This window comes from Notamacropus eugenii, chromosome 3 (assembly GCF_028372415.1).
Source record: "Notamacropus eugenii isolate mMacEug1 chromosome 3, mMacEug1.pri_v2, whole genome shotgun sequence".
Taxonomy (NCBI): Eukaryota; Metazoa; Chordata; class Mammalia; order Diprotodontia; family Macropodidae; genus Notamacropus; species Notamacropus eugenii.
The window spans coordinates 231,071,982-231,097,589 of record NC_092874.1 but is presented as its reverse complement, the minus strand read 5'-3'; the positions used below and the strand labels follow the sequence as shown (position 1 = coordinate 231,097,589).

The 25,608-nt window shown below is 46.3% G+C and overlaps 3 protein-coding genes across 5 annotated transcripts; 2 read left to right on the top strand and 1 right to left on the bottom strand.

The window, feature by feature from the left end:
* The first annotated feature begins 1,280 nt into the window (after positions 1–1,280).
* MMP19 (matrix metallopeptidase 19) lies at positions 1,281–11,594 on the top strand. Its single transcript, XM_072654950.1, has 9 exons — positions 1,281–1,566; positions 1,967–2,055; positions 3,530–3,660; positions 3,868–4,083; positions 6,831–7,076; positions 8,249–8,383; positions 8,949–9,113; positions 9,523–9,650; positions 9,918–11,594. The coding sequence occupies exons 1-9, from the start codon at positions 1,477–1,479 to the stop codon at positions 10,206–10,208; spliced, it is 1,491 nt and encodes a 496-aa protein (XP_072511051.1). The 5' UTR covers positions 1,281–1,476; the 3' UTR covers positions 10,209–11,594.
* A 1,176-nt stretch (positions 11,595–12,770) lies between these two features.
* On the bottom strand, positions 12,771–17,649 carry LOC140534209 (transmembrane protein 198-like). Of its 3 annotated transcripts, none has more exons than XM_072654953.1 (5): positions 17,461–17,649; positions 15,986–16,205; positions 14,797–15,378; positions 14,104–14,258; positions 12,771–13,995 (listed from the first exon to the last, which is right to left on the bottom strand). In XM_072654953.1, the coding sequence occupies exons 2-5, from the start codon at positions 16,158–16,160 to the stop codon at positions 13,858–13,860; spliced, it is 1,050 nt and encodes a 349-aa protein (XP_072511054.1). In that variant the 5' UTR covers positions 16,161–16,205; positions 17,461–17,649; the 3' UTR covers positions 12,771–13,857. The 3 variants fall into 3 exon arrangements, with proteins under 3 accessions (XP_072511054.1, XP_072511056.1, XP_072511055.1); XM_072654955.1 differs by having other exon boundaries at positions 15,986–16,116; positions 17,461–17,634; XM_072654954.1 differs by having other exon boundaries at positions 15,986–16,415; positions 17,461–17,632.
* Positions 17,650–18,931: 1,282 nt separating this feature from the next.
* DNAJC14 (DnaJ heat shock protein family (Hsp40) member C14) lies at positions 18,932–25,537 on the top strand. The gene is given in 8 exon segments (XM_072654949.1): positions 18,932–19,060; positions 19,374–19,586; positions 19,588–20,814; positions 21,469–21,575; positions 21,857–21,976; positions 22,332–22,492; positions 24,274–24,376; positions 24,547–25,537. Coding segments are annotated over 7 exon segments (2,100 nt in total). The 5' UTR covers positions 18,932–19,060; positions 19,374–19,430; the 3' UTR covers positions 24,773–25,537.
* Positions 25,538–25,608: the final 71 nt, after the last annotated feature.

The following is a 25,608-nucleotide window of genomic DNA, read 5'->3' as shown; positions in this document are numbered from 1 at the left end:
ATCCTATCCCTCCCCATGAGTGTCGACCTCGAATTGCATTCTCCTCCCCATGCCCTCCCTTCTATCATCCCCCCCACTTGTCCCCTTGTCCCCCACTTTCCTGTATTGTGAGATAGGTTTTCCTACCAAAATGAGTGTGCATTTTATTCTTTCCTTTAGTGGAATGTGATGAGAGTAGACTTCATGTTTTTCTCTCACCTCCCCTCTTTATCCCTCCACTAATGAGTCTTTTGCTTGCCAGTTTATTATTTTTTATCTCACTCACTTAGCACTTAGAATATATTTCTTTATAAACTTCCTTAATGCCTTCCCTCTGTTATCTTCAGTTTATCCTACATTTATCTTACTTGTCAGTTGTTTGTATGCTATTTCCCCCATTAGACTGTGAACTTTTTGAGGTCAAAGACTATCTTTTGACTCTGTTTATATCCTCAGTACTTAGCACAATGGCTGACACATATTAGGCGCTTAATAAATGCTTGCTTCATTGACTATTCATGTGTGTATATCATGTTCTTCCCATAGCTTTACCCATCTCTCATCCCTACTTAAATATTAGGAGATATAATAATCGACATTTTTATAGTGCTTTTAAGGTTTACAAAGTACTCAATTATCTCATTTAATTCTTAAAAATGATGGAGAGAGGTATTATCACTTCTGTTTTAGAGATAAGCACTCTGAAGCTCAGAGAGGGTAAGTAGTTTGCCCACAGTCTCATAGCTGGCAAGTGGCAGTCTCAGGATTCAAACCCATTTTTCCCTGGCTCCAAGAACAGAGACATTTTTACTACACTGGGTCCCAGCTAGTTAGTAGAAGTTGTAACACTAGAGAGTGAGAAAGGGACTCTCCAACACACTACAAAGGTCCTGAAATCAAATACTTTAGCTACACTGGGCCTCTTAGATATTTCTCCTCTTGCTGTACAGTTACAAGGGAAAGACAGAAAGTTCCATTAATGCTAAAAGGTTAAATAATCTTCATGAAGACATTCAGCAAGGATAGACTGGGGCTAGGGTTAGATGGGGTCTAAGAATGACTTTCAACTCCAGACAGGCCTAGCCCTTTTCCTGCAGTTGTCTATCTGCTGACCAGATCAGGGCACTTCCCAGATTACCACCATCAGAATAATCTGTTCGTGATCAGCTACGATTCAGGTGTTTGGCTTCCTTTTTATGGCCTGTATAGATGCAAGAGGTCCACGGAGAAAGGCTTTTTCTGCCCAGTGTGGCAGGGGTTAAAAGGAATAGTTGCAACATATCTCCTTTCTAGACTGAGTCACCTCCCTCTGCTGCCCCCTCCCCCCTTCCATAGCCCCAGCTAAAATATTATAAAAAGGGACTAGAGGCAAAGAGGGGGGACTGAAAGTCTAGGACCTGGGAGATCTCTCAGTCCCACATTCAGCCTGTTCTCCAGGGATTTCAGCTGTAGTAGACACTCTCCCTGGATTTGGTGTTCTCGGTCTGTGATAGGATCATGAAGTGGGAACTGCTATGGCTGGGATGTCTCCTTCCCATAATGGTGGCAGAGAGCTCTGTGAAACCCGTGGATCAGGAGGAGGCTCTGGTGAGTATTCGTTAGTGGTAGAGGGAGCACCCTGGGTTTGCAGAGAGGGTAGACAGAAGGATGGGATAGCTGGTCACCCTCTTTCCAGCTACTTCCATTTGCTATTTATTTCTTGCTTCCTTTCTAATCTAATTTTCTCTTTTCCCTCTGTTCTGTACTTCACTCATCTTGTCTTACACTTTTCTTGCTTCCTCCCTCTGTCCCTCAGCAGTGTAGTTTTCTCTGTCCCTCCTTCTCTCTGCTCTATAGATTTTGCTTGATCAGTCAGAAGGTGCCTGAACCCTTGTCCCAGAAATTACAGAGGAGGTGCTAACCAGCATTGGTAGAAGGATTTTCCTTAGCTGGGAGTTCCCTACATCAATAAAATTGCAGGTCCGTTCCTTATTGCTATCCTTCTTAGGATTACCTAATAAAGTATGGATACCTACAGAAGCCTCTGGAGAGAATGACAGATGATTTTGGGCCAGAAGAGGTGATAGAAGCAGTGAGGTAAGAGGTCAACACACCTGGTGGGGGTGGGGGTGGGGGCGGCAACAAAGTAGCATGCTGTGATTCTCAGCTATAGTGCATTGAAGAACATTGGTGTTAAACATGTGTGTAAATACATATATATACTTATATTTATATACATCTATGTGTATACATGCATGTGTATATACCTACATACATATGTGTTCAGATAAATGATAGATCTAAATAGATAGATATGGGAAGGGGAGGGGAACAATATTTATTAAGAACTGGTGTGCCAAGCATTGTGCTAAGCACTTTATAAAAATTTATAAATATTATCTTATTTGATCTTCACAACAACTTGGTGAGGTAAATGTGATTATTATCCCCATTTTACAGTTGAGGAAACTGAGGCAGACAAAGTTTAAGTGAAGAAGTTAAGACAGTGTCTGAGGCTAGATTTGAGTTCTGGTCTTACTGAGAGGAGTGTGTGTGTGTGTGTGTGTGTGTGTGTGTGTGTGTGTGTGTGTGTGTGTGTGTGAGAGAGAGAGAGAGAGAGAGAGAGAGAGAGAGAGTCAGGAACAGTTTAAGATTTTTAAAGGTGTTGCAGTTTCCTGAATGTACTGAATTAACTCGATCTCTTCCTTTAATTCTGTTCTGGCTGTATCAGTGCCCATGTCCATCCATTTTCATCTAGTCCTTGCCAAGATATATTTACTCATTGGCTAATCTATAAAATCAAAAAGTAGGAAGAGACTTGAGAGGAGATCCAGTCCTATCCATACCCTGAACAAGAATTCCCTCGAGTATGAGAGAATCACAGCCTCTCCAACTTAGCCTCCTTCCTCATTTTTAAAAGTGGGGAAGTCCAGAACTGAAGTACAGAGAACATGCTCTAAGGTTATCTCCGAAAGCAGCACGGTCAGGATTGGAATCCATTTCCTCTGTGTCCTATCCAACTCTCTTTTTCATCTTACTGTGCTGGCTCTTCAATGACCTTCATTGCCCAGTTCCTCATATTCTCCCCAGTTTCAGTTAGGCTTTGGTCTGAATTCAGTTCTGGGAGTGAGGGTGAGGAGGAGGAAGAGGAGGAGCAGACATCTGAGGAGGAAGAGCGTGATCCAGAAGAGGATGTTAAAAGAGAGTGTTGCTTGTGACTAGCAACTCTGATGAGAGTTTTTAAAGGATGGATAGTCTAGAGGAGGGAAACAAAGTGAAGGGGTGATGGCTTTAGAGAAAAGAAAGGATCTTAGACTACCAAAGTCAGAGAGACAGCTGGAAATGGAGTATATGAAAGGAGATTGAACATTTCCTTTTTTTAAGGACACAGAAAAGAATCTCTTTCTCATCCTCAACTATGTGGACTAGAGACAAAAAAAAAAATGGCTTCAATGATCGTCAGACCTTCTGTATCAGATAACAAACAGTATCTCAGGCAGTAAAGGGCATAATACTATCAACCATATCATCCTCTTAACCCCAATGGGTTTCCCCCCTTTTTTTATTCCAGGTCCTTCCAGGAAGCCTCAGAGCTGCCAGTCTCTGGGCAGTTGGACTGGGGAACAAGGGCACGAATGGGGGAGCCCCGCTGTGGTCTAGAGGATCCCTTCAACCAGAAGACCCACAAATATTTACTTCTAGGTGAGAGTTAAAATTAGGAAGAGACTATGGAAGGTAGAATATAGAAAATTGTAAGGAGCAGGGATGGGGAAAGATGGACTTGATCACTTAGTCTAAAGTGATTATGAGTTGATGCTAAGAGGAGATAAGGGCATGGGTTTTTTTTTTTCCATCCCTATCTGAATTGGTAAGAAAATTTGATTTCTGAATCATATTTGACCTCCCTAGGTCGCTGGCGGAAAAGGCATCTTACATTCCGTATCTTGAATTGGCCATCCACCCTCTCAATCCACACTGCCAAGACAGCCATATATACTGCCTTCAGATACTGGAGCAGGGTGTCCTCCCTGAGCTTCCGAGAGGTTCAGGCAGGCTGGGCAGATATTCGTCTCTCCTTCCATGGCCAACACAGCCGCCACTGCTCCCGAGGTTTTGATGGACCTGGTAAGTTTTTGTGCCTTTGATCTTACCCCCTCTTATCTTCAGCAGACTGCAAACTTGATTATCACCCTCCCTCTTCTCTCTGTTTATTTTTCAATCTCTTCCTATCTATGAAGTATTTTCCTGTCTTCAAACATGTCCAAGTCTGTCCTATCCTTAAAAAAACCTTCACTAGGCCCTGTCATCTCCTTTAAGCTATTGTCCTATATCTTTAGCCTATGTCTACATTCTTCTTTGCTTCTACTTTCCCTCCTCTCACTCCTCAATCCTTTGCAATTTGGCCTATGACCATCAGAAACTATTTTCTTTGTAATCCAATAATAATTTATTTACCACATCTGATGGACTTCTTTTCTTTCAGTCCTCATTCTTCTCATTCTGTCTGCTTTTGACACTGTGGACCATCTTTCTCTTTTCTGGACTTTTGAGGTACTACCTTCCATAGCTTATTGCAGTGCCTGCTGGCACAAAGAGGTGCTTAATAAATTCATACTTTCTTTCTCTGTCTCTGTCTCTGTCTCTCTCTCTCTGTCTCTCTATTTCTCTCTGTCTCTGTCTTTGTCTCTCTCTCTCTTTCTCTTCCTGCCTGTATAACTGCTCTTTCTCTGTCTCCTTGGTTGGACTTAGATCACAGCCCCTCCTGTAGTTTCTTTTCTAGGCTCCCTCCTCTTCTCTCTATACTGTTAGTTGGTGACTTTATCAGCCCCTGTGAGTTTAATAATGACTCCCAGATCAATATATTCTGCTTTAGTCTCTCTCTTGAGCTTCAGTCCCATATCATCAATTACCTATTGGACATTTCAAACTGAATATCCTAGAAATACCTTAAACTGAGCATGTCAAAAACAAAACTCATTATCTTTCCTCTCAAACACCCCCTTCTTCCAAATTTCCCAGTTTTTGACAAATGTACCATAATAAGAACAGCTAGAATTTATGCATTTTATGAATATCACCTAATTTTATCCTCATGACAACTCTAGGAAATAGCTGCTATTATTATATTCATTTTACAGGTGATGAAACTGATACACACAGAGATTAAAAGGCTTACCTTGGTGTCACACAACAGGATAGATTTGTATCAGGACTAGTCCTCCATCCATTATACCACCTAGATGACTCATTCTTCCAGGCTCCTAGATGTGTAACTTTGGCCTTTTCCTCACTTTCCCTCACCCTACACATCCAGTCAGCTGCCACATCTTGCCATCTCTATCTCTACAACGTCTTTCTCACCAGACCCCTCATCTTTACTTACTCAGCTACCCTCTTAGGTCAAGCCCTTAACATTTCTCACCTCAACTATTATAAGAGTCTCTTGGGATCTCTGTCATAAGTCTCTCTCCACTTCAGTCTGTCCTTCATGCTTATACAAATGATTTTCCTCTAACTATGTCTCTATGCACAGATGTAACTATGCACAGATCTAACTATGTCTCTCTCCTTCTCTGTAAACTCCACTTTAAATTCCAGGCCTTGTGATCACCTCTAAAAAAAATATAAATTCCTTTCTTCAGGGCCTTTTAAGGGCCTTTACAACCTGCTCTTATCTTTTCAGACTCATTGGACACTTCTTCCTGTCTCAGTTTCCATGATCCAGACAAATGGTCATTCTGTTCCTCAGATATAATGATCTTCCCACCTCTATTGCTTCGTATTACTTGTCTCCCATTCCTGGGATACCCTCCCTCCTAGATATTCTCTTTTTCTTCAAAACAATCTCAAGAACTCACTTCTATATGAAGTCCTCATCCTCCCTCTCAAACTGCTTTATATTTAACTACTTGTATTTATTACTATTTATTTTGTATACATATATCTATATTTATATTTCTATTTTGTTTGTTTTTTGGAGGGGGAAAGGCAAGGCAGTTGGGGTTAAGTGACTCGCCCAAGGTCACACAGCTAGTGTCAAGCGTCTGAAGCTGTATTTGAACTCAGGTTCTGACTCCAGGGCTCTATTCACAGAGCCACGTAGCTGCCCCTATATTTCTATTTCTATTGCCTTGTTGTATTCTGTTTTAGAATATAAGCTGTTTGCTAGTAAAGATTGTTACATTCATTGTATTTGTATCTCCAGCACTTAGCACAGTGGCTGACACATAATAGAAGTTTAATACATGTTTACTGATTCTTCTCTGGACACAGGATAGCATTGTGGAAAGATCACTAGATTTGCAGTTAAAAGAGCTGGGTTTGAATACTGGTTCTGCCATGTACTACCTGTTGCGGTTGCTAGGTGGCGCTGCCTATCGGAGGCTGGGTCCTGAGTCCAGAAAGACCTGAGTGCAAATGTGGCCTCAGACACTTAATGGTTGTGTGACCTTGGACTAGTCAGTCAACTTCTGTTTGCCTCAGTTTCATCAGCTGTAAAATGGGAATAATAATATCACCTACTTCATAGGGTTGTTGTGACAACCTAATAAAATATCTGCAAAGCTTTTAACACAGTACCTGACAGATGGTAGTCATTATATAAACGCTTATTCTTGACCTATGTCAATTTGGACACATTCTTCTATAAAAAGAAGAGATTGGATTCGAAAGCTTCTAAGGCCTTTTTAAACTCCAAATTTTTTGATCCATGACTCCTCAGGGGACATTTTGAGATTTGGGATGTGTTTGGAGATAAGAGATTTGAGGATTAGATAAAGGATCTGGAGTAATGAGAATAAAATGACCAGAAGGCAGTTGTACATTCAACTCAACAGTTACTCAATTCCCCTTTCTCAATGTCCTGTGCCCAGGTAAGGTCCTGGCCCACGCTGACATCCCTGAATTGGGCAGTGTGCACTTTGATGAATCGGAGACATGGACAGAGGGGACCAAAATGGGGGTGAATCTTCGAATCATTGCAGCTCACGAGCTTGGCCATGCGCTAGGGCTGGGCCATTCCCGATATCCACAGGCCCTCATGGCACCTGTTTATTCTGGCTTCCGCCCCCACTTCCAGCTTCACCCTGATGATGTGGCAGGGATTCAGGCCCTCTATGGTAAGTATGTCTCTCTCCTCCCCTCCTCCAAATCATACTTGCATCCCCAAATTCCCTACTTCAGTGAATACTGTTGTGCTTGTCCTTCATTTTTTCGAAGAGGACCATGACATCAAGATGATGACATGACTTGCAGTTGACTTTGATTTGAGTGAGGGAGGGCTGTGTAAGGTCACCAACCTCACTTTCTTCTCCAGGGCCATTTGGGTCCAGTGGCCTGATATTCATCAGGATGACTGGAGATGGCCCAGGATGAAATGTGAGACCCTGGCCCTTTTAGGCTAAGGTCTTATCATGTTCTCACTTTGAGTGAGATACACTAGGGTTGGAGGGGAAGGGCATATTTGCAAACCGGGACAAAAAATGTTTATGGAGCTTGGTGTGGTTAAATTCTCTTTATAGTTCTTGTTGTAGTCAATAGATATCCTTGAAAAATTCAAATGGGACATGGCTGAAAAATCTGAGTATAAGGCAAAAAATGTCACCCTTTGAAACCGAAGTTAGAACCCTTCAGTGATCAAATGATGAAACAACTCTCCCTGGAAGATGTGATCTCTCTTTCATCACAGCACCTTGTGATTCTCTTATGCACTGTTCATATGCTAATTTATAAAAGTTATTGTTGTAAATGTCTTCTTATTCCTACTAGATTGTAAGCCCCTGGTGGGCAAGAACCAAGTTGTATTTAAGTTTTTATCTATCTAAGCCTAGCACTGTGCTTTTCAAAGAAGAAGGTTAGTATGTTTGTTGAATTAATGAAAGAAGGAAATCAGATCAAGCATTTATTAACTCTCTCCTCAACCCGCCAAAATATGTTGTTTGCTTGTTTTTATGCTGAGATATTTCTAGGAGTGAAAATACCCTGGCTCTCTCTTACTCAAGCATTAGGATCCCCCTTTCTTTGGCTTTTACTCCATTTGGCTGCAGTTCTAGGCTCAGTGCCCTCAATAGAATAGAGAGTATGCTGGTCACTTTACCTTTCTCCATTTTCTGATGCCCCCAAAGCCACTAAATTTTCCTTGTTGATGCTTCTACTGGGAGCCAAAATGAATTTTTCATCTTTCCCCATACCCTCTAAGCAAGTGGTAGGGAGAGGACTCTGGGAAGCTTTTGTTTCATGTATGGTATCCTAAATGCCTTCCCCCAGGGCCTGATATGTCTTTAACTTGCAGGCAAGGGAATCCCTACAAGTGGAGAGGAGGAAGAGGAGGAGGAAGGTGAAGAAGTTCCCATTGTAACCCCAGGGCCCATACTGCCGGGAGCTGTACCTGACCCCTGCAGTGGAGAGCTGGATGCCATGATGCTAGGTAAGCTCCTCCCTTTGGGGGAGGAATTCAGTAAAATTGGACAGGTCATCTATCCCTAAGGACTGGAAAAGGGAGAAATGGCTCAGGGCTGCCATGGAAGGGAGAACACAATGCCTCTAGAATGAGCACATATAGAGAAGGTGGGAGAGGGAGTGTCCTGACTTAGGATTTCATTTGTGAAGAGGATTTCTGGTGTGAAAACTCCCTTTACCGCTATAGATCTGCTCATCAACTTGGACACTGTCCCAGAGAGTGACCTGGACGTTGAGAAGTGAAATGACTTGTACAGTTTGTGTCTGAGGCAATACTTGGTCTTGCCAGGCTCCAGGTCTTCTTGGTTCTGAGGTTGGCAGTCTTACCATTACCTACAGGCTGTCTCTCACATTGGAAAATTAATGCACTTGTTTTGAAATAAACTTTGAATTTCAGATAGGACTTCCTCTGGGTGGGAAACCTTAGAAAGTACATGCGTGCATACGGGCGTCTGTGTGTGTGTGTGTGTGTGTGTGTGTGTGTCCTGGATTTGGCTTTACTTTTTCTCCTTTACCCATCATCCCTTCTTCAGGTCCTCATGGAAAGACATATGCCTTCAAAGGAGACTATGTATGGACGGTGACCAGCTCCAGACTGGGGCCCCTTGTCCCCATGGCGACCTTATGGAAGGGGCTCCCAGGGAACCTGGATGCTGCTGTCTACTCTCCCCGTACAAAATGGATCCACTTCTTTAAAGGTGAGGAGGGAATAGGGTGTCTTAAAAAAGAAGAACAAAGATAGTTTAAGAGAATAGAGATAAAGATTTGGAGTTTTGGCTTGTCTGGGTGGGGCAGATCTGTGGTTTTTCTGGTCTGGGGAACTCCCAGTATGGAAAGCTCCTTTCACTGTTGTAGATCAGCACCTCATTGGTAACTTCTAGCTACAGTCTTAAAGCGTTACCAGGGGTCACCTAGAAGTTCAGTATTTTATCATGATCATAATGCTAGTATGTGCCAGGAGCAGAACTTGAACCCAAGCCTTCCTGACTCTTAAGCTTAGTCCTCTGACTTCCTGGAAAATTACAGGATAAAGGAGAAACTTTCAAAAGGAAGGGATAAAGATATGTTGCAGATCTTACCTATTCTTTCTCTCCCTACTCCTTTTAGGTAATATGATTTGGCGCTACATGGGCTTCAAACTGGTCCCTGGCTTCCCTAAGCGGTTAAATCACGTGGGACCCAACTTGGATGCAGCTCTGTACTGGCCCCTCAACCAGAAAGTTTTCCTTTTCAAGGTACAGTCAGTCTTTAACTTTGCAAGGATGTGAGTACCTTAAATGGAGGGACCGTTTTTCCTTTAGGGCAATGCCTTGTGCCTTGCATATAAAGGGAATCGGCATGCCCTTTAGGAATGATGATGGTGGTGAGAGAAGTTCTTGTGAGATGGAAAGATGGCATCCTTAAAGAGAAATTCTTAAAGGGAGGGGCTGCAGTACTGGAAGGTGAAAGCTACATTGGCGCTGCCGAAAATCCTTAACACTTTTCCTTTCTTTTCTCCCCAGGGCTCTGGGTATTGGCAGTGGGATGAGTTGACTGTGAACGACTTCAGCCGTTACCCAAAACCAACAGGAAAGCTGTTCACTGGGGTGCCAGATAAGCCCTCCGCAGCCTTAAGCTGGCATGATGGCAAAGTCTACTTCTTTAAGGGTAAAAAGTACTGGCGCCTGAACAAGCAGCTTCGAGTGGAGAAAGGCTTTCCCAAGGACACTTCCCAGAACTGGATGCACTGTCTCTCTCCGACCATGGGCAGTGCAGCCTCAGCCACCAGTTCCCCCACCAAGAACCCCAGTTAGCCATGAAAAGGACCACATCTTTCTCAGCTCCACATAATTATGCTTCACTTCTTTCCATTACCACTCTTGTTCATGAATTCCCACTCATTGGATCCTGGGCACCCTAACCCTGAAAACTGCCCCCCCCCCAAGGGCAGTACTGCCCACTATGGTTAACATACCTCTGGTCCTGGGCTCATGTCTTCACTCTTGGTAGTGGCACTTTGCCCTTGGGCTAGATACTTCCCTTGACCTAGTACATCTAGTCCTTCTAAATGGCTACCATTCTTTCCCCACTTTGGCAGGGCTACCCTTTCTTTTATATCAAACATTGACTACTCTCTGGCCATGCACAAACACCGTCTCCCTTGTCTTGGAAGGTTTCATCAACTTCATGCTCTAAAAGCAACTCTGTGTGTCTGGGGCCATCTCTAATTTCAACTGTTGACTGTTGTGCTTGTCCTTCATTTTTTCGAAGAGGACCATGACATCAAGATGATGACATGACTTGCAGTTGACTTTGATTTGAGTGAGGGAGGGCTGTGTAAGGTCACCAACCTCACTTTCTTCTCCAGGGCCATTTGGGTCCAGTGGCCTGATATTCATCAGGATGACTGGAGATGGCCCAGGATGAAATGTGAGACCCTGGCCCTTTTAGGCTAAGGTCTTATCATGTTCTCACTTTGAGTGAGATACACTAGGGTTGGAGGGGAAGGGCATATTTGCAAACTGGGACAAAAAATGTTTATGGAGCTTGGTGTGGTTAAATTCTCTTTATAGTTCTTGTAGTCAATAGATATCCTTGAAAAATTCAAATGGGACATCACTGAAGAATTTGAGTACAAGACAAAAAATGTCACCCTTTGAAACTGAAGTTTGTGCCCTTCAGTGACCAAATGATGAAACAACTCTCCCTGGGAGATGTGATCTCTCTTTCATCACAGCACCTTGTGATTCTCTTATGCACTGTTCATATGCTAATTTATAAAAGTTATTGTTGTAAATGTCTTATTCCTACTAGATTTGTAAGCCCCTGGTGGGCAAGGACCAAGTCTTATTTAAGTTTTTATCTACCCAAGCCCAGCACTGTGCTTTTCAAAGAAGATGGTTAGTATGTTTGTTGAATTAATGAAAGAAGGAAATCAGATCAAGCATTAATTAAACACTAGACACTGGGTTAAGGAAGAAAGGAATGTAAGAACGGGCTATTGATGTGAGTGAGATGACTCCTGAAAGTGTAAGGAAGCCAGGATCTACTCCATTTGTCTCACAAGACCCAAGATATAGTTGGGTAACAGAATGGCCTGCAGGAGAACCAAGTTTGTCAATGTGTCTCTAATTCTGATGATTGGTTCCAGAAATTCAGAAGGAAATTAGAACTATAATAAAGGATGGTAATTTATCAGACTAGCCTAGATTGATGAAAATATCCCTTAAGAGCATGAATTCTTTGCACTGTTTCTATGTTCACCATGCACACTTTTGATCTCAATAATTTGGTTTTCAGGTGAGAATTCCTGTGACTGGCAGGCACTGGTTATCTAGTTGGATATATTTCCTTCTGCCAATGAATAAACTGGCATCCACGTTAATAATTGGGGTCATTTATTAGGGGCAGCTAGGTGGTACAGTGGATAGAGCACCAGTGCAGGAGTCAGGAGGACATGAGTTCAAATCTCACCTCAGACACTTGATGCTCACTTAGCTGTGTGACCTTGGGCAAGTCACTTAACCCCACTTGCCTCATCCTGGGTCATCTCCAGTCATCCTGATGAATATCTGGTCACTGGATTCAGATGGCTCTGGAGGAGAAGGGAGGCTGGTGACCTGCACAGCCCTCCCTCACTCAAAACAAAGTGAAGTGCAAGTCATGTCATTATTTCTCTGATGGTATGGTCTTCTTTGGCATAGAAGGACACACACACACTATTGGGGTCACTTGTGATTTTTGCTCAAATGAACTAATTCCACAGAGAATATCACTTCTGAGTGATATTTTTTAACCAGTAATATTATTACTAAACATTTTTAAAGATATTGAGCATATGTTTTCAAACTTTATTTTAAGGAGGTTTTCTTATAAGAATTTTATAGGGGTCAGGTGGAGAGGGGAACTATTTCAAAAATGAAAAGTGGAAACATCCATTAAGTAAGAATCTGAAAACTTTTCTCAGCAAAAACAATAGGTTTACTAAAATGGAATTCATGAGTCTGCAGAGCTGAGGATCAGGACATTTTCCTGATTTTCCTACAAGACTTCAGAAGCACCTATGTATAGAGGAGGCCTAGCCTTGGCCCAGAATCCTGCCTGGTCTTATGTAGGACACATACTAGCAGTGTGAACCTGGGTATTTCACTTGACCTGTGAATGTCCCAGGTAACTCTGACTCTCAGGAGGTGAGCTGTTTCTTTGCATTAATGGGAAAAATTCCCTACACAAACAATATCTCAGGTCTCTAGGTAGCAATTGTTTTTCCTTTAGGGTAGTATCTTGCACATAATTGACATTTAGTAAACTTTTGTTGAATTGGATTGGAAATGATTCCATCAAAGGGAAAAAGAAAATAGGGAAAGTCTGGAGCATTAATCTTCAATGCCATTTTATTTACATACCATTAATATCTCCCCATCCCTCTGCCTTGGCATCCATTTGTATTCCTTAGTCCAGTTGGGGGAATTTATGGACTCTGGAGTAGGGCTGGGGATGTTAGGCCAGGATTAGTGGCTAGAGTGGAGGCACAGTTAGAATGTTAGTGTCCTACAGGGCTGAGAAATAGAGAAGGTGCTGGCATCTGTCTGTCTCCCATTGTGCCACCCTTATGCCCCTTGTAGCTCTCCCCAGAGCTACCCTCTTCTCTTCACCACAAAGAGCCAACAAAGGGCAGGGGTCTCAGTGGATCGGCCCCAGCATACACCACAAGCCTGAGAGGAGGGAAACAGGAAAGCACCAGGGAGGACAGAGCCCCCAAATGAGGTAGGAATGGGGCTCAGGCACTGGATGTGTGTGGGAGAAAAGAATATTGAGTGTCATAACCCACTCCCCTTCATTAACCTGAGACTTGAGGAGTCAGGGGGTCCCAAAAGAGATCCTTCCTTTTCTTCCCAGAAAGGAGTTATATCGGTCTTTAGAAATGTCCTGCTTTTTTGTAGGATATTCAAAAACCCTAACCCCATTTTCCCATTTTGTGACACAGGATGTGGGTGGTACAAATGGAGGTCCTGTTGTAGAAAGGGAGAAGAATCTTTCCAGGCTTGGGGTTATGTTGGTTGGGCAGTAGTACTGAGTTTTAGGGGTGAGAGAGAATTCCAGGAATATAAGGCTATCTCTGTAGTTTGAGTAGAGGTGAAAATTCAGTTCTGCCACCCCCTTCCTCCTTCAATCTCCCTCCAGCTGTCCCCAGCTCCACCCTAGCACATTCTCCCTCAGGGCTGGGCTAGACCACATTTCATGCCCTCTCCCTCCACAGTCAGTCTAACAGCTGGGGAGGAGAAGAGGGAATGTGTGTTTCTGTCTATAGTTATCAATGAAAAATTCTACCTCTTCTGCCTAAGTACTGCCCATCTGGTGCTGTGACCCTTTTCTCTAAGGCACAAGTGTGTGTGTGTGTGTGTGTGTGTGTGTGTGTGTGTGTGTGTGTGTGTGTGTGTGTGCACGCACATATACAGAAGCTCAGGTTTGACTGGATCCAGGAGGTGTGGTGAGGGGTGCGGTGGAACCACAGTCAGAGTCTAGGTCCAGAATGGCATGATGGGGAGTACCCATAGTGCTTGGCCCCAGCTGTCGATCCCGGAGACTCTGGAGATAACTCTGTAGGGTAAGTAAGACCAGGATGCAGAAGAGGGGAGGGGAGAGAAGGGTCGAGGTCAGAGGTCCTGGATCTCTCTATTTCTCCTCCCACACTCCCTGACTACTTACTGGTGCCAGACTGTCAGCTGGGCTCCGGGTTCGGTGTGGGACTTGGCGACGGTAGCTGCCCTCACTGGCTGCTGCTCCAGAATTCTGCTGCCACTTGGCCTCCTGCTGATGGATCCTAAGAAGCTGGAGGCTCTTCAGTCGATGGCTCAAAACTCCTTTGGAAGAAGTGGAGACTAAGTTGGCACCTTCTCAAAGTCTATTCCAAACCCAACCGCCAGTACCTTCAGGAAGATTCCCACTTCACTTCCATTCCCATTTAACCTACATGCTTCAGTTAGTCCCAGGATAAAACTACCCATCAACTTTCTCCAGGATATTTCCTTTCTTCTTTCCAGATTTCTCCTTTATGTTCTCTCTTCAATGTAATCTTCCTTCACTTTCTATGAAGTCTTTTTGCATAGGATAATCCCTTAATAGTGACACCCCTCCCTATATCTCTCTCCTGAAGTCCTAAGTCTTAGGACCTCTATCCTGGCAAATTTGACACCCCTACTCTGCCAAACATCAGCAATACCCTCCACTTTGTTTCTAAAAAAAATCTGCCTCCACCAGGTCAGATGGTTCCATTCACCCTTCCCAAGTATATGTGTTTCTTTCCTTCCTCTCCCTGAACCAGGCATTTGAGATCAGGAATGATGTAGGAGATGAGAATAGGGAGAAATATGGGTTGTCAGTATCAAGATTTTAACTTACCATCATCATGGCCTCTGTGTCCCTCGGCTGTGAGTCTCCACTGAGCAAGGGCCCCAAGTGCCCCCAGGGCAGGCCAGGCACCCAGCAGGGCCCAGCTGTACCAGCAGAGTGGAGGCAGGGCGGGCAACGCCTGAAGCCGCTGACCCAGACGCCCGCCTAGTGCCAGCCCCTCCAGGAAGTAGTCTGCACAGCCCACCAGTACTGCTGCCCCCAGGAGGGCTGTGCCTAACATGGTGAAAGGTCGGGGCCAGCGTAGGGTAAGTAGGGCACCTAGAAGTGCCAGTCCCACCAGGCCCCCCGTTGGTACCCAGGCTGAGGGAGGTTGGTAGATGGGTTCAGTGCCTAGTAGGGCGCCTGCCCCCAGGGTCAGGCCAAGCAGGAGGCCAGTCAGGAAGAGCCCCACGCTTCGGACCAGCATTGTGACCAGTCCACAGAGGAGGCCAATGCCCAGAGCGATGCCTGCGCTCACCTCTAGGCTCAGTTGGGTCTCCAGCACCCGTTCCTTGTGGCAGAGCAAGAAGATAACTAGGGCTCCTGAAAGCAGCCCAGACAGGAACATCACTGCTTTGAAGCATCGGTAGCCTGTGATGGGAGTGGAGAGGTAGGCACCAGGTATCAGGAGAACACTCCAAGGTGTTAGGCACCAAGAGTTTGAGAGAAGGATGATAGAAGGAAGCAACAGGAGGCATTCCAGGGACAAATGCTACAAGGAGAAGACATCATGAGAGACTTGGAGGCACGGGGGGGAAGAGGAAAGGCTCAGGCATTGAGGAGGGGAGTACTGGGTAGAAGAGACAAATAATGAGATAGGGGAGGAGAGTGGGCACCAAAGGGGAAGAGCTGGGGAGGGAGCAAAATGGTCTGGAAAGAGCGCCCCTTCTCCTAGAAGACAGTAAGGGAATTCAGTTTAGTGGGGAACAGTGATAAAGGAAGACAAGATGCAGTGGATAAACAGAAAAAGCTGCCAATAGTCAGAAGGACAAGAAATTCTGGCATGGGCAGAAGAAAGTTGTCTGGGAAGCAGAAAAGTTGGTGTAGGGCATTATAAGAGAAGATGGTGTGAGTTAGGATTAGTTAGTATATTAGTATGGTTCTGAAACAGAAACTTAGTAGTGCCAAGAGGCCAAAAGACTGGGCAGCTGTTCACCCAAGATCCCAGACTTTGGTCTTGCCCCTATATTTTCCTTACCGAAACAGCAGTAGATAACTCCAAAGAGACAGCAGAGGGCACAGGCCAGTGCAGGAACCAGCTCAGGGTTGTCCCATGGCTCCAAGACACATTGTGGTTCAGGAGGCTCAGGCAGTTGCTGATTAAAGAGCCTGGGGTCAGAGGTCACAGTCAAGAGGGGTGGTGCATGATCCATGGCCAAGGTGACCACAATGAGAACTGGACCAGTTCTTCTGTTTATCTGCAAAAGTTTGAGGGGGTTGGGCAACCTGTCAGTAGGAGCGGGACCTGCTCAGAGACTCATGACTACTGGGAGAACCCCCTGGGTGGACATCAGAAGTCATAAGGGTGACCTTCTTGGCCACTCAAAGGGCCTTGTAGCATGTCTTGATATTCTCACTTCTCAACCCCGTCCTCTGGAATGGGGATGCCCAACTCTGCTGGGAATATTCTAATAAATAATAGAGCAAAAAATATCAAGAGTAAGTATGTGGTATAAATTAGCATAAGATGTGGAGTCTGAGTTTCGGACTTAAATTCTTCTTTTGCAACAGTGAAACAAAATCCGGTGGTAACCTTGATCAAATCACTTAACTTCTGTAGGACTCAGTAAATTTTTCTGTAAATTGATGGGGGTGGCTGGATGCTACTAGACAAGCTTTGGATAATCTGGGAGGGACTCATCTATGATGGGGTAAAATTAAGACGCCAGGTCTTTCTTGGGAGGGGGGTGTGGAGGTAGAAATACAAAGGCCAGGAATGCTGGTTGGGGGGAAGAGTTAAAAGCTTTGATTAGGGTTTGGGGTTCCAGGAGCTGGTTCCAGAGGAAAGATCCAATCTGTGCTGGGACTGGGAACTTCCAACTCTACACATTTTAGAAAGGTTGGAGATTAATGGGTGGAGGTGGAATAAAGAAAAATGATTCATGGTAGAGAAGGAGTCTAGGCATCTTTATAGCAACTGAATAAAGAGAAAAAAGTTGATAAGGAAAAAAAAGTGATAAAAGAAAAAAAAGAGGGAGACCTAGCCAGGCACCCAGAGAAACAGGGACATAGAAAGTCAGATGAGAGTAGAGCTACAGTCCTTGGTGCTTTTTGGAGGCTTCTCTAGGGTGAGATCCTGGGACAGAGAACAGTGCCGATGGTCTAAACTTCCTCAACCGTCTTGTTCCTGTCTGTGTGGGCACCCTGCCCACAGGCATCCCCATGTCTTAGCACAAATCCCCTTCGACCAAACTCAGGATGGTATCCCCTCCCCCCCTGCCAATATATTGTGCAGGTTGGCAGAGCCAATGAGTGCCTTGAATAAGAACAGAGCCCAAGGTGGGTTTGCATTTAGGGAGCACTGGGTCGGGGAAAAGTATATTCCTTCCTTGCATTTGGTCATCAAAGTACTCAGCAAGCTGCAAAAATCGGGCGCCTCCAGCGCCTGCCTCTCCACCCCATCCCCCTTCTGATGTTTGGGACAGGATGGGGAGGGGGGCAGAAACTACTCACCACCCTGCTTGGAGCCCGGGGGCACTTTCCTACACTCCCTGTGGCATCTCGGCTCTGAGTCGGACGCCCACGAGTGGTGGGCGGCGGGGGAAGTCGTTTCTTTGGTAGCTCTCAAAACTCTTTCGAACAGCGCAACCCAAGCCCAGGCAACTCAATGCAACCAGCTGGGGGTGGGGGGGAGGGAGGAAGGAAACTGGGAGCTGGGGGTGGGGGAGGGGGATGGAGTGAGTGTAAAGGGGGGTGACATCACCGGGCGGGCTTAGCCAACCCCACCTCGGGGGAGGGGGGCGGGAAACAAGGATCTCACTCCCCTAGCTGGAGTCCTAAGACCCGCATCCCTTGTCTAGGAGGTGTTTAGAGGGGAGGGTACCACGACGCTCTTGGGCTAGGGACTCCAAATACTTAGAGGGCTACTCCTCTGCTTCCAGATCCCCCCGAAATCTCTTCTGGGGTCCCAGCGCCCCCCAACTCCGATTTGGTTTCTTCCACTTCCCAGAGAATTGGAGTATTGTCTCCTGGAGAAAAGGGGTCGGCATCCTGGACCCCGAGCGGTTGTCAAGGGGTTCGGGGCGCCGGCGGGGAGAGAGGCGGAGACTGGGGTATCTAGAAGTCCTTGGGAGAAAGACTCAAACTGGGGAGAGAAATCTTGGAAGGAGGAGAAGGGCGGGAGGTCTCCCATTCAGTGGGGCTCGAGAGGGATTACAGGCTCTGGACCAGACTTGCACGTTATGCAAACCAGATGCGAAGCCGGGGTCCCCGGGCTCCGGGATCGAGCGCTGCCCTTCCAAGTGGGAACGTGCCCTCCCCCAGCCACTCCGCGAGTCCTCCGTCCTTCCGAGCCCTGCCTCCTCCTCGGTGGCGGGGCCAGGAGGGGAGGACAGCAGGAGCCAGAGCCACGCTGGGCGGCACATCTCGGCTCGCCAGCTTCCCCCCGCCGCGTCACACGGGCCCCGCCTGACTGGGGCGCTGGGGAGGCTCGAAAGCTGCGGAGGAGGGAGGAGTAGAATTGGGGACCGGAGAGCGGCGGAGGGTGGGCTAGGGGTGGTCTCCTCTGCGTCCAATTTCCTTGGGACACAAAGAAGCCTCTGTCCTCCTTGGCAGCGGTGTCGGTGCAGGGAATGGGAGAAAGTGAGCAGGACTGGGATTCGCCTTCATCTGATCCCGAGTGGAAACTGAAGCCCGGGGGGGCGGGGTTCTTGCCGTGCCTCCCAGTCTCTTTGCAGATTCGGAGATCGCTGCTCTGCTTTTCACCGGATTGCGGGTAGCACTCGCTCCCTCCCTGGCCCCTCCCCCTGCCAGGGCCATACTGCGCTCTAGGTGCCAGATTGCAACCCCGGCGGACACGGGCCCTTTAAGGGGCGGGGCTTCTTTCCATTTCGAACCGCCTACCGCTGGATCGGACACGCGCGTGCCTCCGGCCAACCGCTGTTGCTCCTCCCTTCCCCGCTGACCCTGGAAGTGAAAGTCTGCGGAGGTCGGCGGCAGTGGGGACGGAAGGCGGAAGCGGAGCGTGAGCTAGAGGCCGAGCCGGGGGAGCGGCTCTAGTAGCTCCCCCGGGCTCCGGACCTCGCCGGAAGAAGAGCGTTGCTGCCGCTGCCTGGTTTGTCTCTCTTCGCCTTCCTAGCCCTTTTCGTCCCCGCGCCAGTCCCAGCCTCGGCTTCGGGGGCGCCTTCCACCCCGCCCTCCCCGCCCCGCCCCTCCCCTCCCCTGTTCCCCCGCCCTCACCCGTTAGAGGCGCTTCCTCTCCGCGGGCTGCTCTCTTCCCGGCGCTTTTGGGCTTTTCTCCTCTGGTTCGCCCGAGGTCTCCGTGATGCGGGACGGAGGGCATGGTCGCAGCTCCTGCTCCTTGACGAGCGGGTGTGACGCGGGAGTAGGGAGAAGCTTCCTGGCTTGACGCTTCTCTTTTGTTGCAGGCACCTGAAGTCCTCATGATGGCTGTGACCTAAATTCTTTCAGGAATCCCCGGGGTCATGGCCCAGCAGCACCCCGGGGAAAGGAAGTTGTACCGGGCACCCCGCAGTGGCTCTTCAGCTTGGACTGTGGGCCCCGACAAACTTTCATTCTCAGGATTTGGGGATTCGGTGGAGGCTGCACCCAATGGTACCTATTGCCTTACAAGACACCGTGTCTTGTTCCACCAGTACACCTCCCCAGAGCCCCACCCAGCAATCGGACCCTAGCCAAGGTGCTCCAAGAGAGCCAGGACCCGCTGGGGAGGGAGAAGATCTTGATCAGACCGAAGCATCTTCAGATGAGGAAACAGCAGTGGACAAGGAGCTTTCACGGGACAATGGGGCTGTGGACCCGGAGGATAGGGACCCTTCCATCCCAACTGTACCATCGGCCTGTAACTGTCAAGGAGCCCCCAGTGTTCCCGAGGGGCCTTTCTCTGAGGGAGGAGATGGCGCATTTAGTCACTTGTGCACCTGCTGTTCCTCCCCAGCCCTGGGCGAAGATGAAGATGATGAAGGGCTCTCCAGGGTTCCCAGAGACCCTTCTCCTGTGCCTAGTGGAAAGAAGCCTCCACCGAGGAGGCAGAGGCATCGCCTGTCAACCAAAGAGGAGCCCAGGGAGGGGGGTCGAAGGGACCCCCGGCCCTCCGGTAGACACCGGCTTGGCCGGAAAAGAAGTCAGGCAGACCGGCGTCGCTATTGGGTGGTATGGGGGTCAGAGGAGCTGTATCGACTTGGACAGAAGGGGTTCTGGTGGTTGATTGAGTTGTTGGTGCTAGTAGGGGAGTATGTGGAAACTGGTGGGCACCTTATCTATTCTTGTGGACGGCTAAAAGGCAGTGATCTGGACCTGCTTCGAATATGGGTGGGGAGCTGGGTTGGGCAGTTGGGAAGCTGGGCTCACATGGGATTCCTGTGTCTATGCCGGGGACTTTGCTGTGGCGCAGGGCTCTTTTCCCACCTACTACGACTCCTGTGTGCTGTGCTACTTTTGGTTCTGGCCTTGCTGTTGGGTTGTCTTCAGCTGACCTGGAGAGTCTTGGTGTGCATAGGAGACCGATTGGGCTGGCGGGCTCAGGCCACCTGGCTCTTCTCCAGGCTGGGTTCACCTGCTGTGCACCGAAGTTGGACTTATCTCAAAGAGAACAGGACATGGCAACAGTTGGTGGGGCTGGTGCAGAGGGGTTGGCAGGAGGTACCTTGGGGCAAACAGAGGACCAACAGGCAAGGGGATGGGCCCACATTAAGTGGACGGTACTACCAACCTGGAGAGGAGGTGTCTCGACTCTTGGCTATGGCTGGGATCCCAGAAGATGAGCTAAACCCCTTCCAGGTGCTAGGGGTAGAAGCCACGGCGTCAGATATGGAACTGAAGAAGGCATATAGGCAGCTGGCAGTGATGGTAACTCCTTTGTTCCCTTTCCCATACTAGCTTCTTTCTCCTGGGAATAGAAAAGAGTGTGTGTGTGTGTGTAAAATTTCAGGCCAGAAAACTCTAGGCAACTCTGCATTATTCCCCCAATCTGTGGTTTGGTTTTTTTGTCTTGTTTTACTACTATTTAAGAAGTTATTCAGCCACATTGCCAGTGATCTGGGTGGTCATGTGTGGGAGACTGCAACACTGTTGGGAGTCTAGTCTAGTTTGCATTTTCAGTGCAATGTGAAAATAATTTGGAAAGGAGAATAACTCAAAAGGTGGGAAAATGGTGGGAAAAGGGGAGAGAGGTTCAGAAAGGATTGAGCTTAAAGAAGAGACCAAGGAATAGGTAAGTAGGAGTTTTCTAAAGAGGTATCAAATGGAGGAAGATGGTCAGTGGTTTTCTTTTTCCAATGGGACAGAATGAAAAACTAGCCAAAGACAATTTAGAAAGCATTTACCTAAATGTGGGAACTTTCTACTCATCTTGAATTATGAGAGAGGATTAGGTGGATGAACTCGAGTTAAAGCATATTTGGGAAATGTTTTAGTGTATATGGTTTTTTTTTTTCATCTTTTGATGTGAGTTCATTTTGGCATTGAGACAGGAGTTTGACTTTTCACCCTTTGTCTTTGTAGGTTCATCCTGACAAGAACCACCACCCGAGGGCTGAAGAGGCCTTCAAGGTGTTGCGGGCTGCCTGGGATATTGTTAGTAACCCTGAGAGACGGAAGGAATATGAGATGTGAGAAACAGAAAAAGAAAATGCTATGTGAGGGTGGAATGTGTCAGAGGCAGTGAGGGCCCTTGCGGCTGGGGGAGTAGGATGTTGCTCAGCTTCTGTTGCTGGCTGGAGAGAAGTGTAGTAGATAGAGCTAGAAGGGATCCCAGAGGCTCCAGTCTAATTCCTTTATTTTAAGATGTGGGAAACTGAGGTCAGAAGATGTTAAGTGACTGGCTACCCAACGATTTACTTATTTTTTCCTTAGTGCTCTGTGGCTAACATCATTTCTCTTTTACCCACAGGAAACGGATGGCAGAGAGTGAGTTGAGCAGGTCAGTGAATGAATTTCTGTCCAAGCTGCAGGATGAACTCAAGGAGGCCATGAATACTATGATGTGTAGCCGGTGTCAAGGGAAGCACAGGTGAAAAACATGGGGCGTGGCGGAGGATAGACGTCAGAGATGGATGGGTATTATAGCTCAGAGATAGGACAATTGAAGTGTCTTTTCATTTCCCTTCAAAGCTTTTTATGGGTTTTTATAAGGATTTGGAATTGGTGGTTGTGAACCAGAGAATAAAAAAGCCTTGGGACTGGGGATGTGGTTCAGCATATAGTTGAGCAAAGGGAGAATAATAATTTAATTATTAGGTAGAAAGGACACGGTCCTTCTGGACATGTCTAATAAGTGGTGCTGTCAGCACAAATCGTTTGTTAAAGTCAAGATAATGACTTGGCCATACTTAGGACTAACGTGAGGTTTTTGTGTTCGGGGACAGGAGATTTGAAATGGATCGAGAGTCTCAGTATGCTCGATACTGTGCTGAGTGCAACAAGATGCATCCTGCTGAGGAAGGTGACTTCTGGGCAGAGTCAAGCATGTTGGGCCTCAAGATCACTTATTTTGCCATGATGGATGGAAAAGTATATGACATCACAGGTATACTCCAACCCTGCCTCAGGATAGGTTAGAATGTCGGTAACAGACACCATACACAAGAATAAAGTCTAAATGCATACATGATCTAGGTATAAAGATTGATACTATAAACAAATTAGGGGAGGAAGGAATAGTATATTTGTCAGATTTGTGGAGAATGGAGAAATTTATGATCAAACAAGAGATAGAGAACATTATGAAGTGCAAAATGGGTAATTTTTATTACATTAAATTGGAAAGTTTTGCACAAACAAACCCAATGCAACCAAGATTAGGAGGGAAGCAGAAAACTGGGAAAGAATTTTTGCAACTAGTGTCTGTGATAAATGCCTCATTTGTAAAATACAGAGAACTGAATCAAATGCACTATACAAGTCATTCCCCAGTTGATAAATGGTCAAAGGATATGAACAGGCAGTTTTCAGAGGAAGAAATTGAAGCTATCTATAGTTATATGAAAAAACGCTCTAAATCACTATTGATTAGAGAGATATAAATCAAAACAATTCTGAGGTACCACATCACACCTGTCAGATTGGCTAACATGACAAAACAGGAAGATGATAAATGTTGGAGAAGATGTGGGAGAGTTGAAATACTAATTCATTGTTGGTGGGGCTGTGAGCTGATCCACCCAACCTGGAGAGCAGTTTGGAACTATGCCCAAAGGGCCACAAAAATCTGCATACCCTTTGATCCAGCAATATCACTTTTAGGACTGTATCCCCAAGAGATCATAGAAATGGGAAAGGGTCCTACATGTACAAAAATATTTATAGCAACTCTCCGTGTAGTGGCCAAAAACTGAAAATCAAGGGGATGCCCATCAATTGGGGAATGGCTGAACAAGTTGTGGTACATGAATGTAATGGAATACTATTACTATAAGAAATAATGAACAGGACTTCAGAGAGGCCTGGAAGGACTTATATGAACTGATGCTGAATGAAAGGAGCAGAACCAGGAGAACTTTGTACACAGTAACAACCACAGTGTGTAAGGAATTTTTCTGGTAGACTTAGCCCTTTACAGCAATGCAAGGACCTAAAATATTCCGAATGGACTCTTGAGGCAAAACGCTTTCCACATCCAGAGAAAGAACTGTGGAATTGGATTGCAGAATGAAGCAGAATATTTTCTCTTGTGTTATGTTTTGTTTTTTTCTCATGGTTTCTCCCATTCATTTTAATTTTTCTCTGCAACATGACTAAGGTGAGAATGTGTTTAATAAGAATGTATGTGTAGAACCCATATAAGATTGCATGCCATCTTAGGGAGGAATGGGGAAGGGAGAGTGAGAAAATCTAAGACTTATGGAAGTGATTGTAGAAAACTGAAAACAAATTAATAAATAGAAAAAAAGAATGGGTAACAGAAGGGCCAGAATGTTTAGTTGTCTGTGATGCTGGATAATGTGGAAGCTATATAGTCTTAGGAGGGCCACTAGGGGGTGCAGTGGATTGAGTGTCAGGCCTGGATTTAGGAAGACTCATCTTTGTGAGTTCAAATCTAGCCTCAGACACTAGCTGTGTGACTCTGCTCAAGTCACTTAACCCTGTTTGCCTATTTTTTCATCTGGAAAATGAGCTGGAAAAGGAAATGGCAAACCACTCCAGTATTTCTGTCAAGAAAACTCCAAATGGGGTCAAGAAGAGTCAGACACACCTGAAACAACTGAACAAGTCTTAGGAAGGGCCTGGACATATAGTTACATAGAATGGAGTTTGGATATTCACTTGGGTTGAGTTGTACTGTTTTATCTGCCTCCCTCTTGTTTGCAGAATGGGCTGGGTGCCAGCGTGTGGGGATTTCCCCTGATACCCACAGAGTCCCCTATCACATCTCATTTGGGTCCCGGTTTCCTGGTCCTGGTGGGCGGCAGAGGTAGGTAGTGTTTTTTTCCCTGCCTGTTGTTTCAGAGAACTGGTTATACAGAACAGTTTAGTATCCCAGTGTATCCTGGCCAATGACTTGGTACTTTTACTTAATAAGTAAAACATCTGTGTATCTTTAGGAATGTTCATCTCCTCATCACAATATTTGTTTTACTGCAGAGTCACTCCAGATGCCCCCCCAGCTTCAGTTGCTGACCTTCAGGATTTCTTCAGCCGGATCTTTCAGGTTCCCCCAGGCCAGATGCCCAATGGAAATTTCTTTGCAGCTTCTCAGCCTGGCCCTGGGGCCACCCCACCCTCCAGGCCAGACAGTTCCACCACATCCAAAGGTTCAGAAGCCAAACCGAAGCGGCGGAAAAAAGTGAGGAGGCCCTTCCAGCGCTGATGCCCTGTCTCTTCCTCTTCTCTACCCTCCTCAGCTCAGTGTCAGGGAATCATAAGGGCTGTGTACAGCATAGGATGGAACTTGTTTTGTTTTTTAAAAAATTTTCAATATTCAAAAAGTTTCAAGCATTACCTGTTCACTCAGTGACTTGTGGGAAGCCACTGAATCCCCACTCTGGGAACTAAGAACTGAATCTTGTTTGATGACAATACCAAAGAAATAGTGGGGTGGTTGGCAGGAAGGGCCCTGTGCCTAGACCATGGCTAGGATTGGGACTGATGAGTATTTTGTGTGGGACAGAGCTCTCTAGGGTTTGGGGGGGGGCTCTTATATTGTCCCTCCTTCCGAAGGCCAGGGTGGTACTCATTCTGTTGTTAACTTGGACCTTTGTTTCTGGGCCTTCTCCTCTATCATCCATGTGAGGAGGCAAGTGGCCCTTATATTCAGGGGTGGGTAAAAGCCCAGGACCATTCAGGGAATGGAAATGCTGCCTCTTTCTGTTCTATGGTTCCTACCTAACCTCAGGGTTGTTTCTGCAAGGATGGCTGATTTGACAATTTTTTTTTAAAGCAGACTCAAGTCCCCACGCCCTTGGTGGGTAGGAGGCAAAAAAGCAAGTTTGGTGATGGTGGTGGTGGGGTTGTCCCCAGCTATCCCTATGTAATCAAAAGGTTTTTTTTTAAGTTTGTTCATATTTGTATGTACATATCTATTTAAAGCCAGGGGATTTACCTTTCTATAAATATAACTGGCAAGCTATGCCTACCTCTTTTGTGTGCCCACTTGCCCTGACCCTATTTTCTACATGATAAGAGTTACTAATCTCTGATGATTGC